Consider the following 18,965-nt stretch of genomic DNA (forward strand, 5'->3'; position numbering starts at 1 on the left):
ATTCGTGGCTCCAGCCACTGAGATGAGAGTGAGATGGCACAGCTTGAGATGCTGGGGCTGGCTCTTGTGTCCATGATAATTGCTGTGAATGGCCAGGAGAGGCGTTTGTGGATTGCTCATCCATTAGCACCTCTCAGCATCTATTTTCCAAACGGTCCCTGAAGTGAGCTGGAACCAGTTCCACGAGTTGGAACCGGTCTGATCTTTGGGATGATGGCTGGGAGACAGCAGCTTGTGTTGGAAGCAGTTCCTTCATCTGCATCAGCCTGCTGCTGGCACTCTGGCCCATTTTTCGAGGATATTTGGCCCCTGTTCCCTACCAAAATAGCTGCTGTGTGTTGGAGATTCCTGCCTGGAGCATTTGGGAGCCAAAGGAGCTCCAGCCTTCCCAAACACCCTCTCTGCTGACATTTGGAGTCCCTCCACCCTGTGCTGTGGGCAGGCAGAAGGGGTTTGCATGGTGGGGGTTGTGTGATCTCTGGAGTGCAGGCTGTATCCCCAATATCCATGGGATATTTTCCCTCCTGGCCCTGGAGTCCCATTTGTGACGTGAACCATTCAAAGTCCCACGAACAAGCTCTGTCCTGAACATCCTGCTGCCAGTCCAGGGAAGCTGTTACACCATTTTACTGCTGTAAACATTTACATTTTTACTCTGTAAAACCTTGGCTGCTTTGAGGTGCTCAGTGACAGCAGCAGCCTCACCACTCGTGGCTGGAACACTTGGACTTGGTGTGATTGCAGCAGACAGATTGCCTCAAAGCCACAAGGTATTCATTGGCTTTCATGTTCGATACCAGTTAATAAAAATTTCCTTAAAAAGACACATTCCTTAGCATTAGATGCTCTTTAATGTTGTCAGAGGGTTCTAACAAAGCTGGGCTTTGGCATCTGCTCTTACCCATTAGTCTTCCAATAACTGTTGGATCCATCAGCTGTTTGCACTCAGATTTGAGGGATGGAGCTCCCCAGAGCAGTAACTCTGTATAAATGGTCTGAAAACAGGGAACTGAGGCTCTTTATGGGCTACTGGACAGCCCCATGGAAAACTGACAGCATCAAACTGGGAGAATTCAGCTTTGTTTGTGCTGCTGTTCAACTCACGGGTTCACACCACAGATATTTTTCTCCAAATACCTCACTGAGCATTGCAGGGCCTTTACAAGCACTTGACTAAATTAATAATCATTCCAGCTAAGGGGACACCGTTAGGTTTGGGAGAGCAGCTGGGAAGTGCATTTGGACCAGGCTTTAAGCTTGAAAGGTTTTGGGTTTCAAAGGCATTTTAGAAGCGCTCCCCCAGCTCACACAAGGAGCCATGCTCTGCTGCCTTGGTCTGGAAGGCAGCATGGAAGCTAAAAAATCTATTAGTGAATTTCAATTTACTCAGGATAAATCCTTCCCTGAGGATTGCTCTTGTTCTCTGGAATTACAGGGTTTGGCACAATAACATTTTTTTCTCCTTAATTTGTCCCTTTTGCACTTCCTTTCAGCAAAACTCCAGCAGGAGAGAGGTCGAGGGTTCTTTTGGAGCAGGAGATGTGTGCAGGGTGCAGAAGGAACAGTGAAGCTGTGTGAGAGGGAGGACAGAAGAGACCCAAATGGGATTTGGACAGCAGGGAAAAGCTGGTGAGAGAAGGGGGCAAAGAAAACCATCTCAGCAGCTGCATTTTGGGCGGCCACTCCTGTATCCTGCAGCTGTTCATTAGAAATTCTGTTTATGCCACAGGGAGTTTTGGAGTCTCTGAAGCTGACACAGTTTTAATAGACAAAGACATTTTGAGTGCAGCACATCTGCTCTGGGATGCTAAGGAAGAGGTTCCATGCAGTAGTGCCATTGGTTGAAGCATTTCATCTTGCTTTTTCTTTTTTTTTTTTTTTTTCATTTTAAGGCCTCTCTTTTATCCTAAAAAGTAATTTTTGAGGTCAAAAGAAGTGCTGTGTTTGCTCATTAAGTTTTCAGCCCTTAAACTGAAAGTCCTGCTGTATTCTTGCTAATATCCCTGAGTTCCCAGCCCTGGGAGCAGGCAGAATCACCTCTGACTTGGAAGGATCCTAAAGCATTTCCCATTTCACCATCACAGAGGTGTGAAGCACAAACACAGGCCTGGGGCAGGAGGGTGCTGCTCCAGAGCAGAGACCTCCTTTGGTCGATGCTGCATTATTGAATATTTGGTGAGTAGCTCTTAAATTGATCAATTTATTTCTCAGCAGGTTCAATCTAACCCTCAGCTTAACTTTTATAACCCGTGCCTTTCCAAAACTCATCTCATCTCGGCCGGTGATTGAATCCACCTTGTGCAGCCGAAAAGTTAATTCCTTCCTTCACCCCCAGCTCTGGTCAAGTTCCTTGGATCCCCTCCTTGCCTGACCTTTCTCTTAGCCCTCCAATGAACAGAACAGTGTCACTTTGCCCTTCTAACTGCTCTTATTGCTCCATCTGCCCCACAGCATCTTCGGGATGTTTTCTACCTCCCTGTTTTGGTAGGAGCAGTCTCCACGCTGGATGCAGCTGCTGAGTGGGGTTTGCCATCTCCCATCCTGCCTTTTCCAAGGAATTCTGGCTGTGTTGGTCTTCTCCAGCCAGAAACAGCCTGAGAAGAGCTTTGTTTGTTGTGTTTCTTTCTGACCTGTGGAAGGGAAGCTCTGGGCACCAGTGACAAGGAGCACAGCGTGTGTGGAATGATCCGGCGTCCCAAATCCAAGCGGCGGCGCTTTGTAGGAATTGAATTACCGTGGGTTGTGCTGCTGCTTCTCCCCTATCACCCACTCTGCTGCTGGTTAATGGCTTCTTTAGGCACACACACAAACCTCATGTGCTGTGTTCTGTCTTTTCCCGGTGTGTTTTGAAGTGTTTGGCCACGTCCTCATCTGCAAGTCCTGTGTAGTGGAGTGTCCTGCAAGGGACCTTCACTGGGTTTTGTGGAATGGTTTGGGTGGGAAGGACCTTAAAGCCCATCTCATTCCACTCCCTGCCATGGGCAGGGACACCTCCCACTGTGCCAGGTGGCTCCAAGCCCTGGGTCAGCTTTGCTCAGGATGGAGAAATGGAGATACACTGAGAGCTCCTCTGCTCTGGAGCCAGGCTGGGAGAGCTGGGGGTGCTCACCTGGAGAAGAGAAGGATCCAGGGAGAGCTCAGAGCCCCTTGCAGGGCCTAAAGGGGCTCCAGGAGAGCTGGAGAGGGACTGGGGACAAGGGATGGAGGGACAGGACACAGGGAATGGCTTCCCAGTGCCAGAGGGCAGGGATGGATGGGATATTGGGAAGGAATTGTTCCCTGGGAGGGTGGGGAGGCCCTGGCACAGGGTGCCCAGAGAAGCTGTGGCTGCCCCTGGATCCCTGGAAGTGTCCAAGAGCAGATTGGACAGGGCTTGGAGCAGCCTGGGGTAGTGGGAGGTGTCCCTGCCCATGGCACAGGGTGGAATGGGATGGGCTTTAAGGTCTCTTCCCTCCCAAACCATTCTGGGATTTTCATTTTCAGCTTGATTTGCAAGGAACTGTGTGGGATAAAAACCCATCTGCTGTATAAATATGGGTGATCCAACACATCAGGTAATATAATTTTTTTTGGTGTGATTGATCAGGCTGTCTGGAACAGAACAGCTCCCATTTAGGTGGTGATGAAGCATCTCCAAAAAGTGCAGAAGGCCCTCAGCTTGAGGCTGTGGGTGGGAACCCACCCCGTGCATCTGAGAGAGGAGAGAGGAGCTGGAGTTGGGCACAAGAGCAGGGATAACGTGGGAGCAGGTGAAGGAGCTGTTTCAGGGAGGGAAGGTACATTTGGAGTTGGTTAATTTGGCCATGTGTCACCGAATGTCACCGAACCTCGCTCAGATGTGGCAGCCGGGGCTCCCAGGTTTCTGTTGGCTTTCCCTGGATGTGAGCTCCCAGCGTCCCTGGGTTGTGAGGACTCAGTGCTGAGCTGCCTCCCTGCCCCCTGAGCTGCACAAGAACCCATCTGTGTCATCTCGTCTTTGTTACAGGCCTCTCCATGGAGGTGCTCGGTCTCCAGAACTGTTTCATTCCCTGTGTGTGCAGGAAAGGAACAAACTTCCCATAAAACCCACACAGATGGATTCTTTTCCATAGAGACCCACCCTGCTGAGTGAGATGCTGTTAAACACTCTGTGTGTTTCTGTGCTTTTTGAGCAGTATTTCCTTTTCCTTATAACTTACCCAGGACAATGAAACTTTGAAATTTGTGCTTAATTATGACCTGAAGTCAGAGAGCAGAAGCCCGAACCTGCCACGTGGGTATTTCCTGCTGTGGAAGCAGCAACGAGGGTGTTTTAGGGAGGTGAGAGAGTCTTGTGGTTTTGCCTTGGGGAAAATAACGTGCCTGAGCTGTCTAGGGCTGGAAACCACAAAGAATACCAAGGATTTGAGCTGTCTCATGGAGTCAGTGTTTGGGAAACCAGCCCTCTCTTCCTGCCTGGAATTGACCTCCTCGTGCTTCTCTCGTGTGCCGGGGAGCGCCCGGCTCTTGGCTGTGGTTTAACCTCAAGAGAGTTCTTGTTCATTAATTACTCCAAGGTAAAAGCAAAGAGAGGCTTTGCTTCCTCCCACACCTAATTTATCCCTTTTAGGAGCGAGTAAAAGCTTGTGCTGCTGCATCCTGGAGCGTCCTTGGTTTGATTCCCACGTCCCAAAATATCTTCAGCACTCCATAACCGGGAATGTGGTGGGCACTGCAACATCAGCCACGGTGGCTGGAGGGATTCTCCAGCTTCCTTGGAAAACTCTGCCCTGTGGCCACTTGCTCTGAGCTTTGGAGAGGAGAGGGGTGAGCTCTGCATCCAGGATTTTCTGCCACTCCATCCCACAGGACACAGAAGGATTTGCTCCTAAGCTGGATGTTCCTTTGAGTGGAGAAGCGCTTTTATACAGCCTGGAAGAACAAATAAAACACTGTGACTGGTTTATTACCAGAAAACAACATTAAATAATAAATTTAAGAGCTGAAAGCTCTATATGTAAAGCAGATTTCGCAGTGCATTATTCCAAAAGCATAAAGGCACTGGAGAAGGAAACCACTGGAAGAAGGCAGGCTGGGGAGATGGATGATCTTGCAGACAGGACAAGGAGATATGGAGTGAATCCCAAGCTGGCTTCTTGTGCAAGTTGTTTCTCTGCACCTCCATTACCTGCTCTCTAAAAACAGGATGTGTTTTTGCTGTCTCCAGGATTTGATCAGAATAAATGAGTGTTTGTGAAGCACTCAGCTGAGCTCAGCCAAGGAGAGGGGACAGCTGAGGGCAGAGCTCAGGAACCAGCGAGCACCTGGGGGAGAGGTTTCTGTATTTCCTCAACTCTGAGCATCTCCTGGGGCACGACCTTGTCCCATTGTCCAGATGGGAACACAGGGCTGAGAGCTCAGTTCTTCACTCACCTGCCTTGAAGCGTTTGAGATCACCTTTGTTTTGTGGACAGAGAGGGATGGAGGCCTGGGGGTGCCTGATTTCCCCTGGGTGCTGGAGAGAGGCAGTGTCAGAGCTGGGGGCAGGTCCAGGACATCTTAACTCCAAGTTTCTCCTCAATTTCTGAATTTCTGCCCCCTGGGAGCCTGGACACAGAGCCATACAATCATTTAGCTGGGAATGTCGGGATGTCTCTGAACCTGGGCATTCTCCAGCGAGTTTTGGATATCTATTGGCCTCACATCCTCTTTCACATCCTATTTAAAACTTTCCTGAGCCCTCCTAACTCCTGCAGGATGTTTTGTTCCCTTTGAAACAGCTGAACCCTCTCTGTTACCACCAGACCTGGTGTGGTGTAAACCAAGCCATGATCCAAAGCCCCAAAATTCTACCTGCTCATAGCCAGGGGTGGTTTTTCCCTCATTCATTCCCTGCAGCTGGGAGGACAGAGGAGAGCTATAACTTTTTAATTTGTTTTGTTTCTTATTCTTCTCTTTCTTGATTCTACTGCTGTGCTTCTTCTGCACTTTTTTTTTCACTCCTGGATTTCTCAGTCTCCTCTGAGCTGAGCTCCTTGGGGATCCTCCTTCATGGGGAGTCCCACTTATTACAGTTCTCAGGACAAAAACTCTAAATCCTATTAGGATCTTGTTTCTCCTGTTTATTAGGATGTTATCACAAAACTTGGCAGGTTTCTCCAGGCTTTCTGCACAAGTTCAGTTCACTGCAACCTGGATCATTTCTTTCTGATGGTACAAAATGGACTTGTGGCTCACTTTGGCTTTGAAAGCTCAAAATGGCCCTGAACTGCACAGTTTTTTTAACTTTATACTCATTCTTACCCAATTAACAATAGACATATAAATTATTTTTCTAAATGACCCAATGACCCATCACTTGTGTGCTGCACTGTGACATTTTCTATCCAATCACTCACTATTACCCAAAAACCTCGAGAAGAAGAACATGAAGAAGAAAGAAGGAAAAGAAACAGCACCCTAAATCCTCCATCTTGTCTTCTGCTTTCTAAACTGTTTTAAACTCTAAACTTTAACTTTTTCACCCAGTGGCTTAAGAAAACTCTCTAATCTACACAACACACACACTTTTAGCTTTTCTATCTAACTTCAGCAGTTGTTTTCTATGTATTACTATGAAAACATGCTCATAAATTTCATGTTATATGAAATTCAGTGTTCTGGATTTCAGAGCTAAGCAACACTCAGACTCCAGCAGAGAACATCGTTTGTGTGCCGTGGGGACAGGAGTGAGCACCCTTCTTCCCCAAGAACTTGGGGTGGAAAACTCAAAGTTCCTCAAATGCCACTTCTGAAGCCACTGCTTTCCTCAGCACATGTGGTTTCCTGCTTTTCCAGTGAGCACATGGAGCATTTTTCCAGGATTGCTTTACCCCATGCACATCCATGTGGATGAGGAACAGGGCTGGGAGCAGGTTTGGCTTTGCATGGAGCTGCAAACGTGCAGAATGTTCCTTTGGTTTGGATAAAACTGCCTAAAGCCTGGGATGCAGTTTATCCCTGGAATTTCCAGATTTTAGGACCTTTCAGCTGCGCAGATCTCAGCCTGGGAGAATTGCTGTGAGCTCTGGAGATGATACAAATCCCTCGGGATGATCCCTAAGGCTGCTGCATGCAAAGCATTTCAGAGTGAATTTTCCACCTGCTCCTTTGAAGGATCTGCTCCCAACCAACTGTACCTTAAAGCACACACCTGATAGATTTATTCTCCTTGTTCAGCTGCTCCTGTTCCCAACGTGATTGGGAGATTTGGGATGTAATCCTTCCCTTTGAGAGCATTAGGAAATAGAAAGTTATCATTGCTGAAGGGTTGTTTGGGGTTCGTTTTCTTCCACTACAGCCTGTTCTGAAGGGGAGAATACACTGTATTTTTTTTTTATTTAATTTTATGCTGAGAAAGGAGCAGTGTTTCTCTAATTTTACAGGGAGATGGATAACAGAGGTGTAAGCAGGGAGGAGTAGCTTTGCTCAAGTCTGAACATTTGCAGAGCAATGGCTCAACACAGTCATGGATCAGACCAGCCAGGTAATTTCCAAAAATGCAAAATGAGGGAGAACCTGAGGTATTCCCATAACTTCACTGGCACTGGAGCTGAGGAAAGCTGGGAATGCAGCCTGAGCTTTGACAACGTGCTCTGAGCAGCTGAGACCCGTGGGAGAAGGAGCTGCAGCGTGCAAACCTGTCGTGCCTGGGAATTCTGTCAGGTGGGCATTTGGGAAGAGGCTCTGGGATTTATTGATCTGATCTCCTGAGGGCTTTTCCTGCCTTTTTCTGTGTGTAATCAGCTCCATCAGGCAGCAAAATTGTGCTATAACATCAGCAAGAGTTTTCAGTGTGGAGCTTGGTGAGTTTAAAGGACTTAAATAGTACTTGGAGTGTGAGGGATAAGTTGGCTGGAAAGCCCAGCAGCTATCCTGCTTCTCCTCCTCCCAAATTTCATTTTGGGAACGGTGGGAATCAGCTTTGGCTTTCTCCCCAGGGTTGATAAACACAGCCCTGAAGTCTCTCTTGATGAAACCACAGATTGGGTTTTTACTTTGGTTTTTTTTTTATAAGTCCTAATGGCAATGTGTCACAACCTCAGGCTCTATTGAGTTGATGAGGAATAAAATCTTAATAGTGAAGAAGAGTCCAGGAGTGTGTCTAAAGTGCTCATTTTATCACCAGCACATATTTCATCCTGACAGTTCATACTTTTAACTAATCCCAAGCCACGTGTGGTGCATTTTAAATCCCTCCTCAGCCTGCTCTGGTCTTTCCCATGTGGTGTTTTCCATGAGAGCAACAGAGTCACATTGGCAACCTCAGAGTTGGGAGCATACGGATATTTTGAATTCTCAACCCAGATTTTGAGGTGAGGAGGATGAATTTTGTTCTGTGTCAAGGAAGGGAAGGAGCAGAGGAGCCCCTGGGGGCATTAGGTGACAGAACAGCTGCTGAGGGTCAGGCGTGGGGTGATGGATTTGACTTTTCAGTTGCCATTTTAGGGAGTCCAGTTTGTCATTTTATTACCATTTATGGCTTATAAATGGGCAATATAACCACAAAGGAGTGAGATTTTGATGCAATCTTACCTTGGGGGCTGCAGTTTTTTTCTGACCAGCCCAATGTGTCCATGTGTCCACATTCATGATCCCTCATTTCTGTGCTGCCTCAACAACCCTGCAGCTTTTGACCCCACTTACCCCATTGCATCCCCAAACAAACAAAAAAAAAAACCCAGCAAAGCTTTTTTAAACTGATTTTTAGTTTCTGTGGTGTTCAAGTGAGTGTGTGCTTTGGCATTTCCCTCAGGAAAATCATTATTAGGGCAGCTCATCTCCTGGCCAGCTGTTTGCAGAAAACTGGTGGCAACTGGAGGATTTTTGCAGCCCTTTTGAGACCAGGCTGAAATAGCAGGGACTGGCACACACACAGAGCTGGAGCTTCACTTCCTGCACAGGGTCTGAAAAGGTGGGGGAGAGAAAGAAAAATAAAATAAAATAATAAAAAAGTATAAATAAATAAATATAAAATAAAATAAAAAATAAAAGCTTTTAAAAAATTAATATTATTATTATTTTTGCCTTCAGTTGCATGTCGGTGCCTGCTAAAATCCTGCTGCTGGGCAGAGCTGTCCCAGAGGCTGGAGCCTCCCATCTGCCCACAGCCATGTGCTGCCAAGATCCAAGAAAGCTGATTTAGCCTTTTGCTGACTTTTTAGCCCCTTTATCCTCCTGGCTTTCCAAGATTTACGCCACTGCTGTTTGCCAATGTCGTGAATTTGAAATCTGCCTTAGTTTTAAGTGTTTGTGCTGCTTTGCAACTGGGTTGTGGGTCACATTGGTGGGGGGGATGGAAATCCCATTTAATCATGGGGTGTTATCTCAGTGACAACAAATGGCTGTGTAACAATAGGCCTGGGGATTTTCCTTTATTACCCCACATATTTCCCTTCCTCATGATGATTTTTCATGGTTAAAATCAAATTTCCCCTCTATTTTCTCTGACGTTCTCTTGAGTACAACACTGAAAATTCCTCCTGACTTCTCTCTGCTGCATTAAGGTGAACTTTTTTGCTTTGGCCCATTTCCAGATCTATCTTTCAGCTGAGATTTGCTTCCTCACTTTCTTCCTGGGAATTCTTGATGAGGAGATGAGAGGGGTATTAAATAGATTTAGTGAAAAATGACCGTCACCAGCGTGGATGACTTTCTTCTAATTAAAAATTGAAACGGAAATGAATGAGCTTCTCTTGAGGCCGTGCAGGAGCTGCTGCTAAGCCCAGCTCTATTCATCAGTGGTGTGGCAAGTCCGGTGTATGAAAGAATATCCCAGAAACTTCAGTACCTTGGAGGATGCCAATAAAAGGGGAGATTTTCTAGTGACAGCACTGATGTGGCCTAGATTTAAATCTGTTGGCCTAGAGATGAGTCAGAGCTGAATTTTGTAGAATCACAGAATGATTTGGGTGGGAAAGGACCTTAAAACTCACCCAGTTCCACCTTGTACCATGGGCAGGGACACCTTCCACCGTCCCAGGTTGCTCCAAGCCCCATCCAACCTGGCCTTGGACACTTCCAGGGGTCCAGGGGCAGCCACAGCTTCTCTGGGCACCCTGTGCCAGGACCTCCCCACCTCACAGGGAAGAATTTGTCACAAGAGGTTCCCAACAGATCCAAACTTCAGCATCTTCACTCTGATGTATGGTGTAGAATTTTCCAGTGTTGACCAGAAATTCCCTCATACGCAGCCATCCAGTTAATCGTAACCAACACAAGCACGTTCCCTTTAAACTTTCTCATGCAGTGAATCAAAATTTTCCAGCAGGAAATGAAAGCAAAACACTTCATCTAAAAATTCCTCATCAGCTCTAGTCACCAGAGCAGAACAATGGCGATTACACTCAGTTGTGCAGTCCAAATTCCCAGCGCTGCTGCGTCCCGGGATCACAGCAGGGAGAGCAGGTGTACATCAACGCCTCTGGTTTGGATGAGAGGAGAGAGAGGGGGCCCTGCAGGCGGGAAAAACAGAGATCAATGCCCAGGGCTGAATAGGTTGTGTGGTCTGGAGCTTCCCTACACAGCCCTAATGAAGAGCAGAGTGCCTGGAGAAAGCTGTGTGTCCACATCTCATGGATCCCATCACCTCCTCAGGTGACGCCCCAGAGCTCGTTCTTTTGAGAGAGGACAAATGCTTTTAAATCTAACCGTGTCTTGGGTCACTCTTGGGTCGTTTTGGTTGTGTTGCCTGACTGTGTGATTGTTCTCTTGTAGGAATGGCAGAGCTTCACCCTCCCAGCAGCGATGAGAGAGACTGACAGTGCTACGAGTCCCTTCTGGCTCCTTCTGCACCACGGCTGCCGCCTCTGCATATTCATCGGATGGTAATGCAGGATGTCGGCAGCAGCGGTAGAGTTTGGCTCGGTCCCACTGCGTTTTCCTTCTGCCGGTTGCGACTCTGAATCACCATGACAACGCTGTGACACTTCCAGCAGAGGTTGCCTGCGGACCAAGGGTGGGCTGGGGGTGGGCGAGAAGGTCAATGACCGAGTCTGACGGGATCAGAAGTTGCGCCTGCAGCAAAACGACCGTGGAAGAGCCGCCGGCACGGCAAGAAGATGAAATTCCCCTTCCATTGGCTGCTCGTTAAGCAGGCACAATAACATTTCCCTTGGAGAGACTCGCTATAAAAACTCCTTTGGTTATGGCTACTGATCCAACGTGAGATTGTGCGCGCGGCGGCTTTGGAACTCATGACTGGCTATACGATGTTGCGCAATGGGGGAGTGGGGAACGGAGGCCAGCCGTGGGTGTTGAGGTGGTCCAGTCGGATCCGGCTCACCTGGCTCAGCTTCACCCTCTTCGTCATCCTCGTTTTCTTCCCCCTCATTGCCCACTACTACCTGACCACCATCGACGACGCGGACGATGCCGGCAAGCGCATCTTCGGCCCCCGCACCGGCAACGAGCTGTGCGAGGTGAAGCACGTGCAGGACCTGTGCCGCATCCGCGAGTCGGTCAGCGAGGAGCTGCTCCAGCTCGAGGCCAAGCGGCAGGAGCTCAACAGCGAGATCGCCAAGCTCAACTTGAAGATCGAGGCCTGCAAGAAGAGCATTGAAAATGCCAAGCAGGACCTGCTGCAGCTGAAGAACGTCATCAGTCAGACTGAGCATTCCTACAAAGAGCTGATGGCTCAGAACCAGCCCAAGCTCTCGTTGCCCATCCGGCTGCTGCCAGACAAGGACGATGCGACCTTCCCCCTGCCAAAATCCAACAGGAACTGCAGGCTGCACAACTGCTTTGACTACTCACGCTGCCCGCTGACGTCTGGCTTTCCAGTCTATGTCTACAACAGCGATGATTACCCTTTTGGTAGTTCCTTAGACCCTTTAATTAAACAGGCCTTTGAGGCGACTGTCAGAACTAACGTTTATGTTACTGAAAATGCAAATATTGCTTGTGTGTATATAATTTTAGTGGGGGAAATGCAAGAGCCCGTAATGCCAAAACCTACTGAACTAGAGCAACAGTTGCACTCTTTGCCGTACTGGAGGACTGATGGACACAACCATCTCATCATCAATCTATCGAGGAAGTCGGAAACTCAGAACTTCATTTACAACATCAGCACGGGGCGCGCCATGATCGCCCAGTCCACCTTTTACGACGCCCAGTATCGACCGGGGTTTGACATCGTGGTGTCACCTCTGGTCCACGCCATGTCCGAGCCCAACTTCCTAGAAATCCCGCCCCAGGTGCCGGTCAAGCGTAAGTACCTGTTCAGTTTCCAGGGGGAGAAGATCGAGTCTCTCCGCTCCAGCTTGCAGGAGGTTCGCTCTTTCGAAGAGGAGATCGAAGGCAACGCCCCGGCCGACTACGACGACCGGATCATCACCACCTTGAAGGCTGTTCAGGACAGCAAGCTGGACTTTGTTCTGGTGGAGTTCACGTGTAAGAACCAGCCTAAGGCGAGTCTGCCCACTGAGTGGGCTCTGTGTGGAGAAAGGGACGACAGACTAGAGCTACTGAAGCTTTCTACTTTTGCACTGATCATCACCCCCGGGGACACCCATTTAGTGATCTCCGCCGGGTGTACCATGAGACTGTTTGAGGCTCTGGAGGTCGGGGCCATCCCGGTGGTTCTCGGAGAGCAAGTTCAGCTACCCTACAACGACGTGATCCGGTGGAACGAGGCAGCCTTAATTATACCAAAGCCACGTATCACAGAAGTGCACTTTCTTCTGAGAAGCATTTCTGACAACGATCTCCTTGCCATGAGGAGGCAGGGCCGCTTCTTGTGGGAGACCTACTTCTCCACCTCCGACAACGTCTTCAGCACAGTCTTAGCTGTCATAAGGACTCGAATCCAAATCCCCGCTGCTCCTATCCGAGAGGAACCCGCCGTGGAGATCCCCCACCGCTCTGGCAAAGCTGCTGGTACAGACCCCAACATGGCAGACAATGGTGACCTGGACTTGGGGCCCGTGGAAACGGAACCACCCTACGCCTCTCCCAAATATCTCCGCAATTTCACCCTCACCGCGATGGATATCTACAGGAATTGGAATTCTGCCCCGGGGCCTTTCCACCTCTTCCCCTACACTCCCTTCGACCCCGTTTTACCATCAGAAGCAAAATTTTTGGGGTCTGGGACTGGATTTCGACCAATTGGTGGAGGAGCGGGTGGCTCTGGGAAGGAGTTCCAGGCTGCTTTGGGTGGCAACGTCCCACGGGAGCAGTTCACGGTGGTGATGTTGACTTACGAGCGGGAGGAAGTGTTGATGAACTCCCTAGAAAGGCTCAATGGTCTCCCCTACTTAAATAAAGTTGTGGTGGTGTGGAACTCTCCCAAGCTTCCCTCCGAGGATCTCTTGTGGCCAGACATTGGTGTCCCAATCATGGTAAGACAGATGTAGCTACAATGGGCTTGCTCGTGGTGGGGTTTGCATGGTGGAGTCGGCTGTGTCAGCTCAGCTTCAGTGCTGGGGGATGGTTGAAGGTGTCTGTAGCTTTTTTGGATACTTCCATCAGTGGAGAAAAACAAGAGGAGCCAGGTATTTAGCACTTAGAGAATGCAAATTGCGTTTGAGGAGCCTAATGTGAATTTTGATGCTTAAAGCTAAAGATTGTTGCTCGCTGGAAATCTTTGCTTAGGCTCTTTAAGTGCCTCCCTGTGAGGACAGTTGACACCTTATAAATACCTAAGTAGTAACTGTTTCTGCACTTTGCCAGATGAATATTTTATTAAAACAAAAGAGGGACCCACTGAATTAGTGTCGGCTGCAAAGACCTCAAAACTCATCTCTCACTTTGTGTTACAAGGGATGGCAGAGAAGGAATTACGAGCCAAGGCTGACGTGACCGTGAGAGCTTCCATGCTCCCAAGGTTGGAGCTGACTTTTGCATATATTTGGGTTGATTATTTTTTTCCCCCCCAGCCAAACTGAAGAAGTGACACCTTCAAATGCCAGCATTCATTTTCAGACCCATGCAAATGTACTCACTTGGACATTGACTTGTAAGGAGTTTATTCTCCCCAAATTTTTATTTATTTTAGGGCTTCCTTGTCGTCCTAGCATAACTTTCTTCATTGTTAGCAATCAAAATCAAATATAAATCTCCCCTCATAAAGAGAGCGAGGGCACAGAGCCACTAACAAGAACGAGCACTGAGTGCTCCGAATCTGGTTGTGTTTAGAGGACAAATGGAAGGATAAAGCCTTACAAATTAGGGAAGGGAAAAATAAAAGAGGGAGATGGTACTTAAATACACAAACTGCGTGTGGTTTATGTGACAGGACGCTACTGAGCTTAATAGCAATGCGAGCTTTATGCTGCATGCAAAGAGATTCATTGATTTAATATTTCGTTTTATTATTATTGTGATGAATAAATCCTTCTGCTCACATTTAAAAACCCTTATGGTCGGGGAACAATGAGGAGAGAAAATTGCTTGGATAATTGCGAAATAATCTTTCACATTAGTCCTTTTGAACCTGCGAGTTCTACAAAATCTTTGCATTGTGTCTGCCGAAAAACTGCATCCTCCTTTGGAGCAGAGATTGTTCTCCTTGGAGCTGCTAATGGGTGTTATTTGTGAAAGAAAAATGCATTTCTGTTGATGGAAGATAATGGCTTTTTGTACCTGGCCCTCATCTGAACATCTGTTGTGCTGGAGCCCTGCTGGTTTTTTGGGGACTTGACACACACGAGGTGCTTTGTGTCACCTTGGAGCTGGGGGGGATGTGGGGAATGTTGGGAACCGTGTGGTTCCAGAGGAGGGAATCGTCCTGTGCCTGCTTTGGGATGGTGACACTGTGGAGTGGCAGAGAGCTTCTGCCAGCTCCTTCCTGGAGGGACATTGGTCTGATAACAGCGTTGCTTTCTTCCTGTTTTTCTAAATCCCAGTTTTTAAAAGAGCCCAAATGTGGGATTTCTCCCAGGAGGGTTAACCCTGAGCAGCCTCCAGGCATCCACCCCGTGATGTGCCTGTTGCCGAGCCCATCTCCAGTGGGTGTTTAATCCTGCTGGGAGTTTGTACCATTCATCTACCAGGATGGTTTGGTGTGGCAATGATGGAAAACTTGCCTGGGTTTCATCAGGCAGTGAGAAATGCCAAGGTCTGCTCTGGAAAAGGGTGATGGGGACTTTGGGAGCAGAGTGAGGCTCTGTTTGAGCCTTGCTGGCTGAGATGTGGGATGTGGGATCGGCAGGAGACTCAAGCCAGTGGCAAAAGAAAGTGAGGAGCTGTGATTCTGATTTCCTTACGAGGGGAAAAAAAAACCTCTTTTGATGGGGAATATCCAATTCTCTCAGATCTGGCAGTGGTGCTTTATCTCAGTGTAACAAATACATTCCCAGTGACTTTGGGATGCAAGAAATTGCTCCGTGTTCAGGTCCCAAAGCACAGAGCTTTCCAGGGAAACCTGAGGGGAGAAAAGAAGGGGATGAGGGTGGATTTGGGTTGTGATTGATGTGGGTCCAGGCACCACCTGACTCTGAGGAGCAGCAGCAGCACACGTGTGTGCCAGCATGATCCAGGATCAAAGCACCTGAAGCCAGAAGGTTTTTGAAGAAAATCCAGCATCAGAAAGATGTGGACTTGTGGCAGTGAGTCCAGAGGGGGCCATGGAGATGTTCCAAGGGCTGGAGCCCCTCTGCTCTGGAGCCAGGCTGGGGGAGCTGGGGGTGCTCACCTGGAGAAGAGAAGGATCCAGGGAGAGCTCAGAGCCCCTTCCAGGGCCTAAAGGGGCTCCAGGAGAGCTGGAGAGGGACTGGGGACAAGGGATGGAGGGACAGGACACAGGGAATGGCTTCCCACTGCCAGAGGGCAGGGCTGGATGGGATATTGGGAAGGAATTGTTCCCTGTAAGGGTGGTGAGGCCCTGGCACAGGGTGCCCAGAGAAGCTGTGGCTGCCCCTGGATCCCTGGAAGTGTCCAAGGCCAGGTTGGACAGGGCTTGGAGCAGCCTGGGGTAGTGGGAGGTGTCCCTGCCCATGGCACAGGGTGGAATGGGATGGGCTTTAAGGTCTCTTCCCTCCCAAACCATTCTGGGATTTTTATTTTCAGCTTGATTTGCAAGGAACTGTGTGGAATAAAAACCCATCTGCTGTATAAATATCCCTGGCAGTATCCAAGGCCAGGCTGGACAGGGCTTGGATCAACCTGGGGTGGTGGAAGGTGTCCCTGCCTGTGGCAGAGGTTGGCATGGGATGATCTTTCAGGTCCCTTCAACCCAAAACATTTTATCATTTTATGTAAATTACATGCTAATGAGACAAAGCAATGTGTGTAGCAGGCTAAAGAGCCTTTGGAAGCCAAACAGAGTCTTAAATGCCACCAGGGCCTGCTGGTGCAAGATCTCTTGCTGGTACAAGAGATGTGTGGCTCTGTGCTAGCAGAATCCCCCAAAGGAGATTTGGACTTCTCCTTACTCCATGTGTTGACCTTATTTATTGATGATTTATTGCAAACATTGTTTGCAAACTGCGCTGCTTGGCTGTGATTTGGGGGTTGTCCTCCCAAGCAGATTTCTTTTCCCTGGTGGGCTGGGAATTAATCAAGAGCCGAGCTCAAAGCTGCATTGGAACTTGGAATCTTTTCATGGATAAAGAGATAAACAGGGCTACAGAATATATTTGATTTTTTAAAAAGACTTTGGCTTAAATATAGATGGCATAATTTCCTAAAACATCAGTAAGATTCCTAAGCTGCACAGGATTCTGATCAAATATTCTGTCCCTGTCCCCAGCCTGAAGTGAGTAGGTGGAAATCCAACGTAATGTGAAGTTGTTTGTAGTCACTCAGGGCTGCCCCTGGAACAGATGTAGGCACTTCACCCTCACATTTAAAGCTGTAAAAACTCTTCCCATCTCACGTTAATCAGTATTGCAGCAAAACCCAGAGGCTGTGAATGAGAAATCCTGTTTGTGCAAGCTCAAAAACTGACTTTTCCCCAAGTGTTTGTATCTCTAGCACTGCCTAAGGAGAACTCCCCAGGACAGAAGGAGTGTGACTGTTCCAGCAGCCACATCACAGCCACTGCTGAACTCCTTTTTGTTGCCCAGAGAAGCTGTGGCTGCCCCTGGATCCCTGGAAGTGTCCAAGGCCAGGCTGGCTGGGGTTTGGAGCAACCTGGGATAGTGGAAAATGTCCTTGCCCATGGCAGGGGGTGGGACTGGGTGAGCTTTAAGGTCCTTTCCCACCCAAACCATTCTGGCATTCTGTGATTTGGGGCTGAACCTTATTCAGCCCAAAGCATTATTTTCACAAGCTCTGCTCACATTCTAAGAAGTGGCAGCCCAAACTTCCAGCTCCTCTCCCTCTGCTGGGTTTGTGAGGGCCCTCAGTGGCTGGAAAAGCCCTGCAGCAGTTTGGTTTCTCCTCCTGCTCGGGGCTGAGATGAGCTGGGAGTGCTGGAGGCATCTCTGAGCACTTAGGCTGGGTTCAGTGCCAGCCCCTGTGGCTGCCAGCAGTGACTAATCCCTTCCTTCAGCTTTGTTCCAGAATAAGTCGCTGCCTTTGATCCCTGCAGCCACTTGCAGTGGTGTAACATCCTTTGCTGCTGGCCTGGTGGCTGGCTGAGAGGGCTGATTCCATTTAGCTGCTTGTTTAAAAAGGAATCATCTGTGGAAAAGGGCTAATCCGGGGCTGCAGACCCGTTTGGCTGCACACGGGTCCCCCGACATGGCATTTAATAATCGGGGCAGGGAACGCTGTCCTGACTTTCCCTGCTCTTTGGGCTGTGTAAATGTGCTGTGCTGAGCTGGCTCTCAAGCTCAGATGCCTGAGGTTTGCACGTCCTTTCCAGCAGAAGGACTCAAAGGGGTTTTTGATATCTCCATTTTAAGGAGCACAGCAGGATCTGTAGGTGATGCTTCTGGCTAAGAGGAGGAGGACAGAAGCTGCTCAGGCTGGTGGCCTTGGTGGCAGAATGAGCTTCTCTGCTCATCCTTCAGCAAGCAGCTGGATCCTTGAGCTTGGATTTCTGATGAGAGCAGCACCAACCTTCCAAACTCAGCAGCAGCTGGAGATTCGCTGCAGTGCTGTGTGTCATCCAGAGCGAGATCATCACGCTGACCAGGAATTAAAAAAGAGAATAAAACCTCCATGCTGATCAACACCACCACTTCAGTTGATGCTTTTCCTTCCTGGGAGCTTTGCCTAAATACCAGCTCAGGGTCTGGTAATTCAGCATTTACCAAACTCTTCCTTGGTGGTATCACTTGTGCTTTTCTGGGCCAACTCACCTGCAGAAACTCTTGGGTGAGTCCCAGCTTTATCCTGCTTTTCCCTGCCTTACATTGACTCACAGCTCTTGTGTTCCAAATCAGGAAAAACCCAACTCTGCTCTGAGGTCCTGGATTGCATATGGGAATGGAGAACTCCAGGTTTACTTCCAGAAGGAACAATTCACACAAAATCAGCCGAGAAAATCCCTGTTTCTTAGCAGCAACTCACTTCCCACAGGAGATTTGCCCCATCCCTGGGCTGAACAGTCTGTATTCAGTGCACCAGCGTTTCCAGCAGTGTGTCCCAGGTTTGTGAGCTCAGTTTCTCCACGAGAGCTGTTTCAGAAGGCAGGGAGATGTTCCACAGAAGTGCCTGGGTGCTGCTGTCGGGTTTGCAGCACCACCTGCTGCCCGCGGAGCCGGCTGAGCTCTGAAATCCCCGGGAGTTTTGCCATCTCCATATGTGTTTTTTCTGTTGTGTAGCAGCAGAGGAAGGAACAAATTTGCTGCTTAGTTTACCTGTGAATCCTAAAATCCAGATGCTTGTCACTGCAGGGCCCGAGCAAAGGTGCAGCCATGCGTGAACGTGGGATGATAATGGAACAAGCAGCGCCGACTCCTCGGAATTTGCGCTCGGAATATTAACTCCAGCTCCCTCACAGTCCTCACTGCTACTGCCTAGACCCAGCCCTTCATTCTTCCCCGTGGCATGTGCTGGTTTGTGATGGTTTTCCCACTGATAAAACCTTCCTCTCCGAATCCCCTTGGCTCAGGATGCAGCTAATGGGGTTGGTG

General features: G+C 48.7%; 1 protein-coding gene across 5 annotated transcripts in view; it reads left to right on the plus strand.

Moving 5' to 3' along the window:
* Positions 1-18,965, plus strand: part of EXTL3 (exostosin like glycosyltransferase 3) — a 109,397-nt gene that overhangs the window by 73,893 nt on the left and 16,539 nt on the right. For 4 of the 5 annotated variants that reach the window (XM_058834425.1, XM_058834428.1, XM_058834424.1 and 1 more), the window contains one exon: positions 10,714-13,340. In XM_058834425.1, coding sequence (XP_058690408.1) covers positions 11,193-13,340 — 2,148 coding nt within the window. In that variant the 5' untranslated portion in view covers positions 10,714-11,192. Of the gene's footprint in view, positions 1-7,511; positions 7,663-10,713; positions 13,341-18,965 lie in introns of those variants that run through there. The other variant, XM_058834429.1, reaches the window with a different exon arrangement.

This window comes from Poecile atricapillus, chromosome 3, assembly GCF_030490865.1.
Source record: "Poecile atricapillus isolate bPoeAtr1 chromosome 3, bPoeAtr1.hap1, whole genome shotgun sequence".
NCBI classification, from domain to species: domain Eukaryota; kingdom Metazoa; phylum Chordata; class Aves; order Passeriformes; family Paridae; genus Poecile; species Poecile atricapillus.